Genomic DNA, 18,397 nt, shown 5'->3' on the forward strand with positions numbered 1-18,397 from the left:
CTGTGGCAGAAGGATGGAGAGAGTTGGCCAGCTTTCATAATATAGATTAAGACTATCAAAATGACTAAAGTCAATTATTTAACAAAGACATGTTTGCAGACCGCAGAGCTTTCATCATATGATCATGAACATATAAAATAAGAAGATATCAATACCAAAACCGAAAAACCGAACATATTACTAGATTAATGTCAAGAAAGAACAATAATCTGAAATAACCAATTAGCTATAGATAAATATCATCACTCTGCACCTAAACATCAACAAAGAACTCACATGTATTATGTGTTAAAAGTAGTCTACAACAACAAAGTACAAATTAAAGCTGGGCTGTTTCTTCCCAAAAGCTAATCTTAAATACATAGACCTTTGCAAATGAGCAATGATCCAGCACTAGCAGGTTTGACACTGTAAATAAGACAACTGATCCTTGCTCAAGAACTCCCATCAGTCTACTGAAATATTTTTTTTCACCGCCTCTTACGACCGTGACAAGACTCCTTTTGAACTGCAAATATGCAGTAAACCTAAAACGTTAGACTTGTTTTCTCAGCCATATTTTGCTTCTTTCCAATACTGAATGATGCCAAGGATTTTTCTGTTTTTTGTTATGATGAAACTTGGCATCTTGCAATTAATATTGGAAGATGAATGAGAGGTATAATGTAATGTGTATGTGAGTGCCTTTTTCTGAGGTAAGAATTTGAATAAGATTAGTTTTGCAATTTAAGAATCAAAGCCAAACCTTGGTATTGTCCCACCGCGACGTGGATCAGACTCTGTTGCTTGTCGGAGAGCCCTTGCAAAGGCCTTAAAGGTCGCTTCTATTATATGATGAGAGTTTCTACCGGCAAGCTGTCATGACAAATCGAAATAAGAGATAAAGGTTCAAAACATCGGCACATTATAGAAAAAGACTAATGAAACATCAATTTGCTGTTATTTTTCTTGCTTGCTTTATCAGCAATTACAATCGTACCTGTCGGATGTGAAGTGTCATACCAGAAGTATTCACCAACGACTAGAAGAAATGCTCCACCAACTAAATAGGAGAAGATTCATTTAGTGAATAGTGATTCGACAAAACCAAGAACCCAAAAATTAGAAAAAACCCTGAAACTGTATGAACCTGAGTGTCGTATGTTCCTACTCTCTGAGTTGGTATCTCTAAGTTGTAACCAAGATATGGTCGACCAGATAAATCCTGCCAAATTACTTGAAAAAACAAACAAACTAGATAGATGCAACACCAAAGTTTAAAGATCTGCATTATACCAGAGAAACATGAATAAGTGCTTCATCAAGAGGAGCTGTAAAATCGCCAAAAACGGTTGATCCCTTTCCGCTCCCCAAGTGCATTTAACAAAGCCTAACCAGACACAGACAAAAGAAAAAATTAGCAATCACAACGAATGCTACTCACTCATCAAACTTACTGAATAGAAGACAAAAGAAGAAAATTCAGTTAACTACTAAACTGTTCCAATGGCAAGAGCAACATCTTCATTAGTATGATGATCGTCGATGTGAGTATCACCAGTAGCTCTTACATGTACATCGAAGAAACCATGTGAAGCAAGTTGCTAAACACAAAGAATCCACAAACACACATTTTATCAAAATTTCAAAGACTCACAAGTCACAACAAACAGAAATGAAATTGAAAATGTTTAAAAAAGCAAACTAACATCTAACATATGATCAAGGAAAGGGATCCCAGTGGAGCTATCAGCAACTCCATTACCATCCAAATTAATCTTTACTGATACATTTGTTTCCTTTGTATCTACCTGATTCGATTGGAGAAGAGGTAATAATCGCCGGGAAACCGTTATCTCCGGGAGGAGGAGGAGAAGCGGAGGAGATAGATCGAAGAGGACGGTGAGAATAAGGTTCCATCCGTAGGAATCGAGAAGTAGGAGAAGAAGAAGAAGAAGCGATTGATGTTCGTTGAGGAGGAAGTAAAACCCTAAAGCCGAGATGTGGTCTCAGAAGCTGAGCCGGCGAAGAAGAGAGCTCCATTGGTGTGGGTACTAATAACTAGAGAGAGAGACAAGTGTGAGATTTTGCTACTGTAGAAACTATAACGACGTCGTATAACATCCGTGCCTTTGTTGTAAACTACAGATACAAACATAGAAATGAAGCTATGTTTGCCTTTGCTCTAGTAGCTTGTCTGGTCTGCGAAGGCATTTGCAATTGCAACGCGTGACAAGTTCGATGCTTCCAGGGCAAGGGCATTGATTGAAACAGAGAGCGAGTATATTATATATTATTATTAATTTATACAGAGGTTTTACTGTATAAATCTCATCATATGAGGTATTCTAAAATACCTTTTTTTTCTTTCCCATTAGTAAAATAGAAAAAAAAAAATATTTTTACCCCAGTAATATAAGGGAAAAAAGATGGCTAGCTACATAAATACATGGTCACACATACCAAATATACTATTGTATACTCAACTACACGAAGTATATATATTACATTGTCACATGTATGAATTATATGACGTCATATGTTCAATATCATAGATATACAAACTGGTATACTGATTGATTAATTCCAGCGAAGACCGGTGTTGACCAAAAAAGATTCTAAAATTAAAAATAAAAACTAAAAAAATACTATATTTAATCATTTATGGTTTTTATCAACTAAAAAATACTATATTTAATATCTAAATATTTTTTTTATATTTTTAATGTATTCATTCTTGGAGGATTTTCAAAAATACCTCTTTTCCTATGTCATTTTTCAAAAATAACCTTTTATGTTATCCATTTTCAAAAAAACTACTTTTCTATATATAAAATAACTAAATTCTAAGTTTTAAACTCTAAATACTAAATTCTAACTCCTCAAAACTATATCATAAATGTAAAATAGAGAATCCAAACCTTAAAAAAAATTCTAAAAATTAAATTAACATTCTTATACTTAGTTAATTTTCAATTTTAAAGCTAAACTAATAGTTAAATAAAAATCACTGATAATTATTTTCAAGATATAATATAAATTCATTTGCAAAAATACTCTTATTCTATACCCTTTTGCAAACATACCCTTAAATCAAATATATTGTTTTGCTAAAATGAATTTTTTTGTATCTTTATCTTTTATATATTAAAAGTAAATATTGTGAATTTTGTTGTTGTTGTTTATATGTTATTTTGAGTATGTAAATTTTAAAGTAAAGAGTATCTAAAATTTTGTATAACATTTACCATGCAAAATTTAGAGTAAAGAGTCATATACTCAACCATTTGCATATTATTTTCTAATGAAAATAGTTGAATTTGATTTTATTGATTTTGTAGTATTTAAATAATCTGATTATCAGATATATATATATATATATATCTCTTAAAAATAATTATAAATGAATTTTTCTATCTTGAAAATAATTATAATAATTTTTATTTAACTATTTACTTTAGCATAACGCCATATAATTTATGCATGTGGTCATATAATACATATACTTCGTGTAGTTAGTTATACAATAATATATTTAGTATGTGAGCATGCATTGTTTGATATTTCATATAGCTAGACATCTTTTTTCCTAATATAAGTAAAACAATGTTTGCCTTTGCTCACGTAGCGTGGTTAGTCTGCGAAGTCACTTTAAAGTGCAACGTGTGACGTGTTCGATGCTTGGAGCAAAGGCATTGAGAGAGAGAACAAGAGAGATGGTGACAATAAGTGATGCTTCTGTAAATTAATAACTCGAGCTTCTATAAATCATATGAGGTATTCTAAAATACCTCTTTTCATATTTTATCTCTAAATCTACAAGGTGACTTATAAATAGTTAAATTGATGGAAACGTTGCTTTATATTAGTTGAGATAACATTACATTAACTATATCGAAACAATATAATTTTGGCTCTCGTAGCTTGACTGGTCTGCGAAGGCACTGTAATGTATAACGCATGACGTGTTCGATACTCGAGCAAGGCATTGAGAGAGATCAAAATATATATAGATAAAATAATAATAACCGTTTAGCGGCTAATCATATGAGGTATTCTAAAATACCTTTTCTTTTTTTCTTTTCCAAACAACAAAATTAAAGAAATGAATTTACGTGATGTGGCTGAATTTTCTCAAAAATCTGTGAAAGTGAACAGAAAACAAATGATTCTATTCTGCCAAATATCAAAATTTTCACCACATTCCACTATTATCATTTAGTTAGGTTTATAGATAGATTTGAAACAAAGTTTCTAATGATTTCTTGGGAGAAAATGCTTCATAAAACCAAATTATATACAAATGAATCCTCTAAGAATTAAGAAGTATTTTCATCGGGAAGATGATGGTGGACAAACGAAGAGTAATAAACGAGATGATAACACATAAGAGAGACTCACCGTCGTGAAGCTTGGCAGCGAGAGAAGGAGAGACATATACAATATAATATAAAAACATATAAACATTATTAACAAATTCTATCGAAAAAAGCGATTATAGTGTTTGCAGTAGACACCAAAATGCTTACGAGGACAGATCAACAATCTAACTCTGTTTCATTGCGTTTCCAGAGAATCATCATCGCCTGATCCATAGACATCTTCGTTTCCATTTTCACCAGTTTCTGAAGGAGAGCGGATAAGAAAGCCATGTCGCTGTTCCGTTGAGGAGGAGACTCTACAAAATTATCTTCTTCATCTTCTCCAACAAAAGCACTAAAGGAAGGTTTTGCAGTCTATCTGCTTTTCCATATCTGATGATGTCCACCATCAGCGTGTTGGTGTCTGTAGACATGTCGAGTTCCAACGAACGACATCTCAGCTAGACGGTTAGCATGAAAATCTAGACCAAATGGTAAATGGCGTTAATACCCAGTAGACCCTAACAAGAAAAACATGCATCAAAACCAATAAACAAAATTCTTACAGTGCAAAAGATAAGCATTCACAAGCTAAATATTTCTTGACACCATGACTGAAACTGAAAAAGGATAATAAAAAAATTCAGGAGAGTAATAAAACAACCCTGGTGTAATTAAAAGTTAACGACATTTCAGCTCAAAAGAGTTTACATATGTTTGAATCTTATCCGTTCATTTAGCTATAAGTATTGTTCTAAAACCTGTTTATACTAAGCACCACATAAACCATTGCACCTTTATTAAATTAGCATTGACTTGTCAAAATTAACGAAAACAAGAAATATATACAGCAAAATCAGCATACCTGTATGTCTAGGCATCTTTGTTGGAAAGTTGAGGGACTGCGATCACAGCAAACTAAATATTTCTTGAGACCATGATTGAAACTAAAAAAAGATTATCAGGAGAGGAATAACCTAATAGATGCTGAAGCGACTATTTCATCGCATCTCTCTAGAAGAGCTGTATAGATTCCACCAACATTCAGCCGATTGAAGTTTTGACCTAAGAAAAATCTGTTCTGAAATGGCAGCCGCAGTTTGCTTCCAACGTGTATCTCAAATTTAGAAACTGAAAGAACTTTACTACAACAACCACAGTGAATCCCGTCTCTTGTTATCCAACCCTCAAGCATTAAGCGTAACCGTCGTTGGTTCATGTACATCACCTTTTCCACTATCAATCAGCCAAGCCAATACCGTCTGTTTTCAGATGAGGGTACAAAGCTCCTCTCACCGTCTCTTTTATTCGTCATAACCAATTGTTAATTAAGCTTAAGTCGGTAACAGTGGATGTCACTTTGTCGGCGTGGGAAACTTGCGTCAAGTTTTAAAACAAGAATATTTCACGACAAAGTCCTCTGTTTATGCTTTCATTGTTATACGGTACCCATTACTATATATTAAAAATATAATTTGACCTCTTTAGCGCCATCAGTAAAAATCTCGGAAGTTTGTGAATTTTAATAATAACTCACTTACACCGTTAGAACCTCTTTATGGAACACTTTTACTTACACGTAGAACTAGAACCTCTTTATAGAAGTGTCACGACAATTTCCACTCTCTGAATTATCTCCCCTGAATGCACGCCGTACCGACAGTGCACTCCTACCATGTTTGCTATTTGTCCCTCCGTCCACACGGTGAGAGGAGCAATCAGTTGATTTTTCAATTTAATAATGCAAAGGGCTTTTACCTTTTGAAGTTGTACCTCGTGAACTATCTCTGCTACTGACCTCATCCTTCATTGACATGGCATTTCGCTGTTCTTTATGAACATACCTGTCATCATTTCCAACTTCATTTTTAACAGGTAAAAAATTTCTTGCAAAAGTCGCTTTTCCATCATTATCACTGGCAGATTGTTCTTCCCTCTTCATATCTATATCAATCTTTCTTTTTGTTTTCCTAGTTAACTGACTGAGTATCTCATCTGAGATCAGAATAAATGAGGAACTATCTTCACAAGGCTTGGGAACTTTTTCTCCACTATTTAACTGCTTCAGAAGTGCTTCATAAGCCTTGATAATAGACCAGTATGCTGTTCCCCTGGGGCTTATATAAACTGCATCTAGGTAGTCTCTATTCCTCCTAGGTCTATAGTCAATCGCCCACCCTGCTTCCAGTAACATTTCCCTAATTCGCTCACGTAATCTTTGTTTTTCTGTGCCTGAACCACGCCTAATCATTCCATCTCTGATTTTTGAAGAAGTTGACGATTCAGGTAAAGTCTTTTCTCCTCCAGTGCTTGACATCTGAGAGGGCTTATGTGGTTGTATTATTCTCTTCTGCACGCGCCCCGAGCTATCATTACTATCTTCAAAATCTTGGTCATGTCCCTTACTCTTCATGGTTAACGTCGTAGGCAAATTTAACCCATTTGACTGTATTCTGACCGGGGGAAGCAGTTTCGGCAAACTTTCAGTTTTTAGAATGGTTGGCGAGTTGATGGCAACACGTATTTTACCAGTCTCATGAATCTTTGAGCCGTATTGAGTTTGTTCAGCTTTCGCATTTTGCACTAACCCTCCAATATTATTCTGCTTGTTCACCATCACCTTAAGGACACCATTTTTGCCCTGCATCCTGATTGGTCCATCAAAAATCATGTCACGCTTGTACTTCTTCTGCAACAATAAAGGATGAGTAGTTTTACTTCCGTTTCCACTCACCTTACACCTGTTTCTATAACCTTGATTAGCAAAACCTACGTTCCCTGATCCATCTATACATGGTTTTCTTCTCTTCTCAACATCTAAATCTTTACGACTACAGCCAGATCCATATTCCCTATCATTACCAAATTGCGCAGACCCCAAATAAGCTTTCTGACCAATATCAACTCCGCTACCATCAAAGGACCTCCTCATCCTCATTGCCATTACTTCATCTTCACTCTCTCCATCCTCATCCTCATCCTCATCATCTTCATCTAATATTTGCCTATTACTCTCCTTCCACTCTCTACTCTTCCCCACAAAACGATCATCCCCAAAACGACTCTCTTCAACATTACGAATGTGGCGCATATTATGAGGGATGGTGGCAAGTTTATCGCTAGACTCAGAGTCACTCATAATCATCCTAGACCTCTTATTAGACTCCCAATTCGGACGACTCTCAGAAAACGAACAAACCCTACCAACACCATCATCGTTCTTCTTCTTCTTCTTCTTCACAATCAAGCAACCAGATGAACTTCGTTTCTTAATCAATACCCCTAGAGATTCACCAGATCTCCGCCCACCTCTCTCCATATATACACAGCCCCCTAAATTTCCCCCAAATCCAGCAAAAAATCCGAAATGCAATCACAAGAGACCATGAAATATGTAACGTCGATGAACCCTAGGAACGACAGATCTAAATCGATCTGCAAATATCACCTCGATGAAAGGCGAATCGTGACAGCGACGCGACAATGGATGGCTCCTCCGATCAGCTAACATGGATTACTCCGGCGGTGGTGGAGGTGGGCGGAGATGTAATTTTCTCGGCCACCAAGAACAAAATAAATTGAAAGAAAGAGATGAGAGAAGTTTTTCACACGGCCCTAATAAAAGTAATAATAATGTCGACAAAAAAAACAAAACAAAATAACCTAATTATTATTATTATTGTTAATCAGAAATCTTTATTGTTTTGTTCAATTTATAAATTTTAATTGTAATTATAAATGTGTGCTTAAATTTTGTTTCCCTCCAAATCTCGTTGGACGACGCTAATCTCTTCAGGAGCTTTGGTACCTACGTAAATACGTGGCAAGATCTGAGAGCTATTTCCCGATAATTAAGAATGACGTGTCAAGATCTCAACGGATCTCACATGTTTTAATTTGCATAATTTTTCTGTCAATTACCATTTATACTCCCTCCCTTTCCAAATATAAAATGTTTTGAATAAAGTATATATATTAAGAAATAAACATTTTAAAAAAGTTTAACCAATCACAAACAAGACTGCATAATATAAAATATTAAATTAATATAAAAGTTACATATAAATTTAAAAACATTTTATATTATAAAACATCCTATATTAAATGTACTATTTACATTGCATAGACGAATTTTAAAAAATATTTGGTCAGTTGCCACAGGGTAAAGCATCTACTATGAAACTAACAAAATGGACTAATGAGACTCCTATGGTAATAATAAAACGAACTAATGAGACTGTGGATTTGAACAAATTGCATGTACCTCTTCTTAGATGGTTTAGAGTTATACTTCTAACATTGTATCCATTTTTTTTTTTTTGTAAAGTGAAAAAGGAAGTCTATTTTTATTGCTTCGAATAATATAGTATTATTATTTGTTGATAATATAAAAAGTGGATTTCGATTTTTTTTATCCATCGATAAGAGTGGATTAAATATATATATATATATATATATATATATAAAATCAAATAAGTAAGCAACAAATTTATATTTTTTTTGCTTCAAATTTAGCATATTGTTGATTTTATTAAGCTCATATATAATTGGCCCAACTTTATCGTTGATTTGCAACCTTGCATACGCATTTGTTTGTTATTAGTTGAGAGTGACATTGCTTTCAACCAAATTTATCTATGCAACTTTAAAATATTAAATGGTTTTATGACGATCTGATCGATTACACATAACACATTATGTAAAATGGTTTTATGACGATCGATTCAAACGTAGACAAAACAACACTAAACCACAATGAATGGAAAACGAGTCACAGAGTGAAAGAGTAATTAATACAAAGTTACAAACGGACGATTGGGCTATGAGTCATAGCTTATGACACATCGTAATCATCTAGAAAACGTTTTCCTTTAAATAGTTAAACCCCAAAACTTTGAAGGTCAAATAATTTGAGGTATCTTTTACTAACTTTTAACCCGATTAGAGAAACTAAAATGAGAGAGGAGAGGGAGAAATGGAAATGGAAATGTTTTGTACATTGAACTTGACCACTCTAAATTTCTTGTTGCGTGAAAGTGAAAATGACAACGTCTAACGAACTAAAGGTCTTTTTCCTCTATTGGTGATAACACTTCTTCAAAATTATTGGAGGGGACATGCATTAAGGACGAAACATGCTGTGAAAATGGATTAAGCTAAAAAAATATCTAAAATGTAATAAATTGTTGTTGAAAAGCAAAAAAAAAAAAAAAAAAAAAATGGACCACTTCTCTTTAATACACAAGAACTATACTATTGTTCTTTTATTTGTTTTTTTGGAAGGAAGGGTCCGATTTTATAAATCCCGTTATTACAAATACAAATCATTATACTTAAGGTTGACAGAAAGTAGGATAAATCTTAAGGTTTTACTCTACTTATACTGAAGTCTAACTAATCAGACCACATAGAAAATTACTAAAATTGACAGAAAATTAAAAATATATTTTTCTTAACAAAAAAAAAAAAAAAAACTGGGGAGAATAATTTAAGGATTATTCCTACAAACAAAACAAAAAACGATTGCATTCAATAGAATAATTTTTCATCTTTAGTCAATGATACAGTTCAGGAAAATAAAATGTTTAAAATTTAACACACACTAAGAGGATATACCTTTATTATTCTTTTTTTGTTTTGTTTTAGCAAACACCTTTATTATTCTATAACTCAAGTGTTGACTGTTTCATTAGAGTCTGACTAGAAAAAGACAATTACATTAAATTTTTGACAAAAAAAATAAAATACATAGAAAACAATCAAAAATAGAAATATGATATTGAACATATTTATGAACATATAATACTACAGTAAGTTATTTATTACTATAGTAAGTTTACAGCTTGCTAAAATGGTAGTATAAATAAGCGTTGTTAAAGAGAGATGGTCATTATCAAATTAACCTCTTCACTAAATTAGAAGAGAGAAGCTCCAAAAGCTTTCTCTCCCAATCTCCAATTCGTACAACCGGAGCGATGGAAATTGACGATGGAGATCGCAATTCCGGTGAGCGGCCGATCATCATGGTCACAAACGACGACGGTATCGACGCGCCTGGCTTGCGTTCACTCGTTAGCGTCCTCGTCTCCACCAATCTCTACGACGTCCGCGTCTGCGCTCCTGATTCGTACGTTTTCACTCCTCTATTTTTTTTTTTTTTTTTTTTTGTTTAGGAAATGTAGGTTTAATCGTCTTTGATAGTACGATCGAGTCGCTCTTGTGTTGTTGTGGTGGTGATGAAATTGTATTTCCCTAAAATAGCGATTTCGAGTTTCGTGGAACTCATTTTGGAAATGCTTGTCGTTTGATATATATAATCTTTCGCTGTAGAAGTCTGCAAATTGCTATCATTAGGATTTTGATTTTGAGTTTGCTTCTTTTGCTCTAACGTATATGTGTAACTCTTACTTTGTTATGACATTTTTGCTCCAGGGAGAAATCTGCTGTTAGTCACAGTATAATATGGAATAGACCACTTACTGCAAAACGTGTAGATATTGATGGAGCTACAGCCTATGCTGTTGATGGTTCGTTTCTATTTTGCTAATTAGTTTATCTCGTTAATCTCATATGGTTGTTTGTCACATATGTCCTCTAACTTGGTTCTTGTATGCTCTGAAGGAACCCCTGCGGACTGCACTGGTTTAGGCTTATCTGAAGCACTCTTCCCTTCTCGTCCTGACCTGGTAAACCTTTTGTGCTGCAAATTAAGAGGGATCCTATAGAGTGTCACTATAAAAGCTTTCTGATGCAAAGCTATTTAAAATGATGTGCCGTTCTGAAGATTGTGATGTATGTTTGTTTTCTCCTTGCAGGTGCTTAGTGGTATAAATGTGGGTAGCAACTGCGGATATCACATGTATGTGAACATTTCCTTCTCTTTTTCCAGTTGTTCTTGTTTCCTATTTCCTTACTACGTTATGTTTAGTACCGATTATTAGGATGCAGCTGTTATTTGGTGTTCGTTCGAAAAAATTGCATTTAAGTTAAACCCCATAAAACTACCTATATTGCTGAAACTTTTATTAGGATTAGAACAAGATTTTGAGAACATAGAAGGAGAAACTCTAGTTAGAATGTTTCACTGACAACCAGACTTCTTCTCTAACCAATTTAAATTGTTATATACCATACCCTGTTATGCTTCTATGGTTCCTGCCTGAGTTTTATCAAATTAGGACTTACCTGGCTGTTAATTCCATCACAGCGTCTATTCTGGAACTGTTGCTGGCGCTCGTGAAGCCTTCATTTATGATGTGCCTTCTGCTTCCATATCATATGATTTTGATTGGTAAATGTTTATCATCAAGACCACTAATGTTTTACTCACAGAGATTCTGCTTCATACTTTAGAATTTTCAGAACATGTGTGCTCTTTCTTTTATGTTGTTATCACACGCCTTACTTTTTCTTTAGCCTTGATACAGTGTTATTGATACTATTTTCTCGTTTTCTCACTAATGCCATGTCTTTTATCCAACCTCAATGCTCCAGGAAACGTGGAGAGATGAATGCTAATGATTTTGTCCTTTCTGCCCAAGCTTGCTTGCCTATTATCAACGGCATAATCACTGCGATCAAGAACAAAACTCACCCTGTGAAATGCTTTCTGAATATCGATTTGCCGACTGATATTGCTAACCATAAGGTAAGTCTCGTCTCAGCTTTCAACGATATCCTCTTATGCGTACACCTAATTGTATATCTAATTCTTCTTTCCAAATGAAAGGGATACAAACTAACTAGGCAAGGTAAAAGCATGAATAAAATGGGATGGAGACAAGTCGAAGAGGAAGCACAAGGGCCTAAGATGTTATCAACAATGACAATGGAAACAGAGTCGGGAGTGGTCTCATCAGACAACGACGCATCTGTTCATTCAAAAGATAGCCGTTTATTCAAGAGAGAGGTATCATTAATGATTTGTCACTATTGTTTCAGCTCTTTCTTGCTTGCTTCTGTATTCATGAAATTGTGTCCCTTCTTGCTCTTTTGGTTTTTAGGTAAGGGATAGGGTAAATGAAGAAGGGACTGATTCTCACTTCCTAAAAGAAGGATTTGTAAGCAAATACCTATATTTCTCTCTTTACTCATCTCCATACTTTGTCCAAACTTCAGAAAGTAACAAACGCTCTTTTAAACTGCAGATTACGGTGACACCACTTGGAGCTCTCTCTCAGACTGATGTGGATTGCCAAAATTACTACAAAGAATGGATTCCCAAGATTACAAACCAGTCATGTTCCTCATCCCTCTGATGACACAACATGAAAAAGAAAAGAAAAAAAACTCAAGTTACCCATTGTGAACCACACCACAATTTGTGGTAGACCTATTATTATATCAGTTCTAGTTGTTTAGTTATCCAATAATCTGAGTTATTTATGTTGTCAGCAGCAAAGTCTTTGTTGTTCTTCGTCCATGTTGGAACATCAAGGATTTGGCAAACACTATTTCAGTATTTTAGACTTTCTATTTTAGAAAACATAAGATATAAAAGTGCCTTCAAAATGAAATCTCTTTTAGACTTTCTATTCGCTTTTCTATTGTTAAAAAGCAACATCAGGGAACAAAATTAGTTACGAACACTGTTTTTGCCGCTGCTCCCAACAACTCTCTTTAGCTTTAGCTATTCTTGACAAGCTGATGACACTTGGTTATGAGCCTCGCATTGTCATGCTTACCTCGCTTTTCAAGAAGATGGAGAAAGGAAACATAGAGGCTAATTAATGTTGTAATCTACACAGTACAATCATTGATGGTCTTTACAAATACAAACATGTGAATGATGAACTCGACCTATTAAACGAAATAGAAAACAAAGGAATTAGACCAAGTGTTGTTGTTACTAATAGCTCTCTCATAAGCTGTCTTTTTTTAATTACGGACAAGGCATGGAGTGATGCCTCTTGACTCTTGACTAATGCATGTCATGATCGATGGGTTTGTGAAGGAGCGGAAACTCTTAGAGGCTGAAAAATTGCATGAAGAAATGATTAAAAGGTCTATAGATCCTGATACTGTCACATACAACATCACTGATCAATTTTGGTTTTGTAAGAAAGATGGCCTAGACAAGGCTAAGCAAATGTTTTCCTTGTTTTTATTCACTGATTAATATCTGCTAGTCTATTTGATCTGGAAAATTATATTTTTGGAGTCTTTGAGATCATCCAAGCGCAAAAGATCAATGACTACACGTATTCCTTCGGCCTTGTCTACAATCAAATTTAAGCAATTAATTAGTTCTATATACTAGAGCTTGGATAGGAAGCAAAAAGTAATTTACAAAATGATGTCTCAAAATTATATCTTGTAGCTTATATACATAACTTGATAACCTACTCTCTTCATATCCAATCAATTTGTAATTTGTGCGTTTTAGAATTTAGTTAACGTAAACAAAGTTCAATCTAGCGCTGGCAGCAGGGAGAACCTGAGATAGCCATAACATCATCATGTATGCAAGTGGGAAATTAATTAGTAGTCATATATCTTGCATAATCCTTGGTTTATACTTCAAGTTATGACCTTATTTATTATTTATACATCATCCCATTCGAATAATAAGTTTGCTAGCTCCCTTGAAAGAGAAGGAAGAGTATATAAAATATGTCACGTGATCATTATTTTTCATCTTTACGTTTCTCATCTCATTCCACGACTTTTTCCTATATATGTATTTATTAATCATATCGACACACCTACAAAACATATAGGTGCATGCATATAAATGTAATGTTGTCGTCTTCTTCAATAACAACTCCATCAATTTCTTTATATGGTCTTATCAAAAGTTTGACCATAAATTTTCCATCAATGAACACACCAATACTTGCCCTAGTGTTTCTCCTACAATGTGCTGTAACTCTTGGGCTCCATTTCCACCCACTTGATCCCTTAACTCCTCAAGAAATCAACAAAACAAGCTTCATCGTCAAGAAATCTCATCTAGGCAATCTCAAAGATCTCACATTTCACTACCTCGACTTGGATGAACCAAACAAGAAGCACGTCCTCCAATGGTTATCGCCAAATCCCTTCAAAAAACCACCACCCCCACTTCGTCGATCACTCGTGGTGGTTCGAGCCGGTGGTAAAACCCACGAGCTCATCGTCGACCTAACCACTAGCAAGATCGTATCCTCCCGCATCTACACAGGACATGGCTTCCCTCCGTTCACATTTATAGAGCTTTTCAAAGCCAGCAAGCTTCCTCTAACTTACCCATCTTTCAAGAAATCGATTCTTGATCGAGACCTAAACATCTCCGAGGTTCTTGCCTCCCTTTCACCGTTGGCTGGTACGGAGAAACCACCACGAGACGCGAAGTCAAAGCCTCTTGCTTTTACAGAGATGGATCAGTTAACGTCTTCACAAGACCCATCGAAGGAATCACCATAACTATAGACGTTGACTCAATGCGGGTAGTGAAGTACTCCGACAGATTCCGAAAGCCTCTCCCTGGTAAAGAAGGTAACGACTTTAGAACAAAACAAAAACCTTTCCCGTTCTCTTGTAACGTCTCCGACACTGGCTTCCAGATACTCGGCAATAGAGTCAAGTGGGCTAACTGGAAATTCCACGTCGGATTCTCGGCGAGAGCTGGAGTAACCATATCGACGGCTTCGGTTCTTGACCCGAGAACCAAAAGGTTTCGTCGAGTGATGTATAGAGGACACGTCTCAGAGACTTTTGTTCCCTACATGGATCCAACCAATGAGTGGTACTTCCGTACGTTCATGGACATCGGAGAGTTTGGTTTTGGGAAATCCGCCGTGAATCTGCAGCCACTCATTGACTGCCCGCAAAATGCTGCGTTTTTAGATGGACACGTTGCCGGACCAGACGGGACAGCTCAGAGGATGACCAATGTGATGTGTGTCTTCGAGAAAAACAGTTATGGTGCTTCTTTTAGACACACCGAGATTAATGTTCCAGGACAAGTGGTAAACTTCAAAAGCATTTATTTTATATTTTTTAAAGAAACCTTGATTAGTAATTTGATTAAGTGTTTTGCAGATAACTAGTGGGGAAGCTGATATTAGTTTAGTGGTTAGAATGGTGGCCACAGTTGGAAACTATGATTACATCTTGGATTGGGAATTTCAAAAGAATGGAGCCATCAGAGTTGGGGTACGTACTGTTTACTTCATTTTTATATATTTCAACTTTTTGGGTTGATGTAATCATGTAAGTGTTTTCATAACCAACTAATACCAACTAACGTGTACTTAATCTATATATTAGTATGGTATTTGAGTTTTCTAATAAGTTATTGACTATTCTTGGTTGAATACATATATAGGTGGGTTTGACTGGAGTTTTAGAGGTGAAAGCAACGTCGCACACTTCAAACGAGCAGATAACAGACTGCGTCTACGGGTCGTTGGTGGCCAAGAACACCATCGCCGTTAACCACGACCATTACATAACGTACTACTTGGACCTCGACGTTGATGGTATCAGTAACTCCTTGGTGAAAGCCAAACTCAAAACGGTAAGAGTAACTGACGTTAACAAAACGTCTTCTCCGAGGAAGAGTTACTGGACGGTCGTGAAAGAGACTGCGAAAACGGAAGCTGAAGGTAGAGTTAAGCTCGGGTCAGAGCCGGTGGAGGTGTTGATAGTTAACTCTAATAAGAAGACAAAAATAGGAAACATGGTTGGTTACCGGCTGATACCGGAGCATTTACCAGTCACTTCTCTTTTAACGGACGATGATTACCCGGAGATAAGAGCCGGTTATACGAAGTATCCGGTTTGGGTGACTGCCTATAACCGGTCAGAAAGATGGGCCGGTGGGTTTTACAGCGATAGGAGTCGTGGAGATGATGGCTTAGCTGTATGGAGTAGCAGGTAAATATTAAGTAAATATTAATATTAAAGTTTTTAATTAAGTAATCATTTAGTATATTTGATAGTACTGTACAATTTAAAGGAATAAAAATGTATGGTTTGTTTTGTCTTAATGGGAACAGGAACAGAGAGATAGAGAACAAAGACTTAGTGATGTGGTACAACGTTGGGTTTCATCACATTCCATACCAAGAGGATTTTCCGGTTATGCCAACTCTTCACGGTGGATTTACTCTTCGACCTTCTAATTTTTTCGATAATGATCCTTTGATCGGATAAATACGTACAGTCATCACACAAAATTGGTTCTTATGTACTTACTTATATTGTTACATATATAAATTTGTTTTCCAATATGATTTTTATTCGATATATATAGTGAGAATGGTTTAACTACATTACTAATAACTTATCTAAACCTAATTCATGTGCCAATTATTTAATCTGTTTTTCCTTTAAACTAAGACTAGATTAAGACCCGTGCTAGAGCACGGATTGAAATTCATTTTATATATATTGTTATTTTTTTATAAAATATAATTTATGTGATTGTTTTTTAAAAAAAATTGGATAAAATATTATGCAATAAAATCATATGCTAAATATGATGACTTGAAAAAGACACTTATTTTGTAAGTTTTATATTGTTAATGATTCTAGATAAGTACACGTGCTATAACAATGGTTAAATTTTATTTTATACAAAATTTTGTATATTTTTTATTTTAAAATAAAAATTTAATATGTTGTATTAGTTTATGTACGTGAAGTTATTTCAACAATGTATATTCTACCTCGTGACTTGAATGTCGTTATACAACATAATTTTGTGAATTTGGTTTTTAAAAGGCGAGTTATTATATTATGAGTAATTTAATACATTGTTATACTTTTTGTTTTAATATACTTGGTTTTTTGAAATTCTTTCATATTATATTGACATATTATTGACATTGGTACAACAAACCAATTTAGAGTGAGTTTCTAACTTTAATATCAAGTTTCAATATTTTAAAAATATTTTAAAAATATTTCAAAATAAATTATTTAAAGTTTATTATATTATATAAATTATAAAATTCAACAAAAAAGTATGAAATTGAATTTAAATATTCAAATTTTGACCCGTTACTCAGTAAAATTTTTAATTCAATAGATATTATTTTTAAAGAATAATATTAATAAAAATTGAATATTTTATAGATTGAATCATTTATATTTGTTTTTAAAAATTCAACTTATGGTATATCCAGAAATAAAACTATTTTTTAATTATAATAAATAATATAATAATTTATTTGTTTCACAAAATAGACTCATATATAAAAATGAGAGGTGAAGTATAATAATAATTAACAAATTAATATGTTAAGTTAGATATCAAAGGATTTTATTTGATGAATAATTGAATAAAAGAAATTAATATTGTAAGTTAGATGATATCAAATGATTCTTTAGAATATTATCTTTAAAATTTTTGGAAACAATAAATTCAGACTATACAAATAATATAAAACTTAATCTATAACCTATTTGTAACCAACTTATTAAAATTATATAGTCTACAAAACAATGTTGTGTACTTCCGTTTTATTAAATAGGAGATTTACCTCGTGGTACACCACATATCAATATCTTTTATTTTTTGTTTGTTTTATAAATCAATAACCCCGTGAATTCTGAAGAAATTAATTAATTCAAATATTTCATTATAAATTCAAATACGTCATTATAATTTTGAATCAATAAATTAGTTCCTCTATTTTTAAGTTTTAACTATAATAAATACAGAAAATTTGTATTTGATACTAATAAATAGATTTCATTAAAAGCTAAATACTTGTTATCGAATAATAGGTAAGTTTTCGATTTTGACTAAGATAATAATGAATGAAGATCCCATTAGTGCAATCATTTTTTTTTAATTAAAACCGACCTGACAATTAGGATTATACCAAAAATATACTCCAAAAATATTAAAATAGATTTTATTCCTTTTATTCATAACCAATACTATTAATTATATAAAGAACATATACCAACTATCAAAATAATGCACAGTGACATACACTTTTAAAATTATGTAGTAAACCTCATTTCATCCATTGTTAATAGATTTTGATAATGAGCCTTTATATTGAAATTAAAATATATTGAACCAAAACCAAAACAAAAATCAAAACAATTAAACCGATCAC

General features: G+C 33.9%; 2 protein-coding genes and 2 pseudogenes across 4 annotated transcripts; 2 read left to right on the forward strand and 2 right to left on the reverse strand.

Annotated features, from left to right (window-relative positions):
* Positions 1 to 262: 262 nt before the first annotated feature.
* LOC104723683 (imidazoleglycerol-phosphate dehydratase 2, chloroplastic-like) lies at positions 263 to 2,126 on the reverse strand (annotated as a pseudogene). The gene is made up of 7 exons (XR_015572334.1): positions 1,689 to 2,126; positions 1,479 to 1,583; positions 1,276 to 1,369; positions 1,130 to 1,204; positions 980 to 1,042; positions 746 to 855; positions 263 to 508 (listed from the first exon to the last, which is right to left on the reverse strand). The product of XR_015572334.1 is annotated as an imidazoleglycerol-phosphate dehydratase 2, chloroplastic-like (transcript).
* Positions 2,127 to 5,800: 3,674 nt separating this feature from the next.
* On the reverse strand, positions 5,801 to 7,975 carry LOC104723682 (uncharacterized). Its single transcript, XM_019232261.2, has one exon. The coding sequence runs from the start codon at positions 7,657 to 7,659 to the stop codon at positions 6,076 to 6,078; it is 1,584 nt and encodes a 527-aa protein (XP_019087806.2). The 5' UTR covers positions 7,660 to 7,975; the 3' UTR covers positions 5,801 to 6,075.
* Positions 7,976 to 10,167: 2,192 nt separating this feature from the next.
* Positions 10,168 to 12,856, forward strand: LOC104723681 (uncharacterized). Its single transcript, XM_010442071.2, has 9 exons — positions 10,168 to 10,467; positions 10,773 to 10,867; positions 10,962 to 11,026; positions 11,156 to 11,199; positions 11,548 to 11,631; positions 11,835 to 11,988; positions 12,070 to 12,249; positions 12,344 to 12,400; positions 12,488 to 12,856. The coding sequence occupies exons 1-9, from the start codon at positions 10,316 to 10,318 to the stop codon at positions 12,596 to 12,598; spliced, it is 942 nt and encodes a 313-aa protein (XP_010440373.2). The 5' UTR covers positions 10,168 to 10,315; the 3' UTR covers positions 12,599 to 12,856.
* A 1,214-nt stretch (positions 12,857 to 14,070) lies between these two features.
* LOC104723680 (primary amine oxidase 1-like) lies at positions 14,071 to 16,573 on the forward strand (annotated as a pseudogene). Its single transcript, XR_015571242.1, has 4 exons — positions 14,071 to 15,289; positions 15,363 to 15,476; positions 15,649 to 16,199; positions 16,322 to 16,573. The product of XR_015571242.1 is annotated as a primary amine oxidase 1-like (transcript).
* The last annotated feature ends 1,824 nt before the right edge of the window (positions 16,574 to 18,397 follow it).

This window comes from Camelina sativa, chromosome 11 (genome assembly GCF_030686135.1).
Source record: "Camelina sativa cultivar CO46 ecotype springtype chromosome 11, ASM3068613v1".
Classification (NCBI taxonomy): Eukaryota; Viridiplantae; Streptophyta; class Magnoliopsida; order Brassicales; family Brassicaceae; genus Camelina; species Camelina sativa.

Excerpts from the sequence above, each read along its gene's own strand:
- LOC104723682 (XM_019232261.2), bottom strand. The coding sequence starts at position 7,659 with ATGGAGAGAGGTGGGCGGAGATCTGGTGAATCTCTAGGGGTATTGATT.
- LOC104723681 (XM_010442071.2), top strand. The coding sequence starts at position 10,316 with ATGGAAATTGACGATGGAGATCGCAATTCCGGTGAGCGGCCGATCATC. Across the intron at positions 10,468-10,772 it reads CGCGTCTGCGCTCCTGATTC|GGAGAAATCTGCTGTTAGTC; the intron begins GTACGTTTTCAC and ends TTTTTGCTCCAG. Across the intron at positions 11,989-12,069 it reads CTGATATTGCTAACCATAAG|GGATACAAACTAACTAGGCA; the intron begins GTAAGTCTCGTC and ends TCCAAATGAAAG.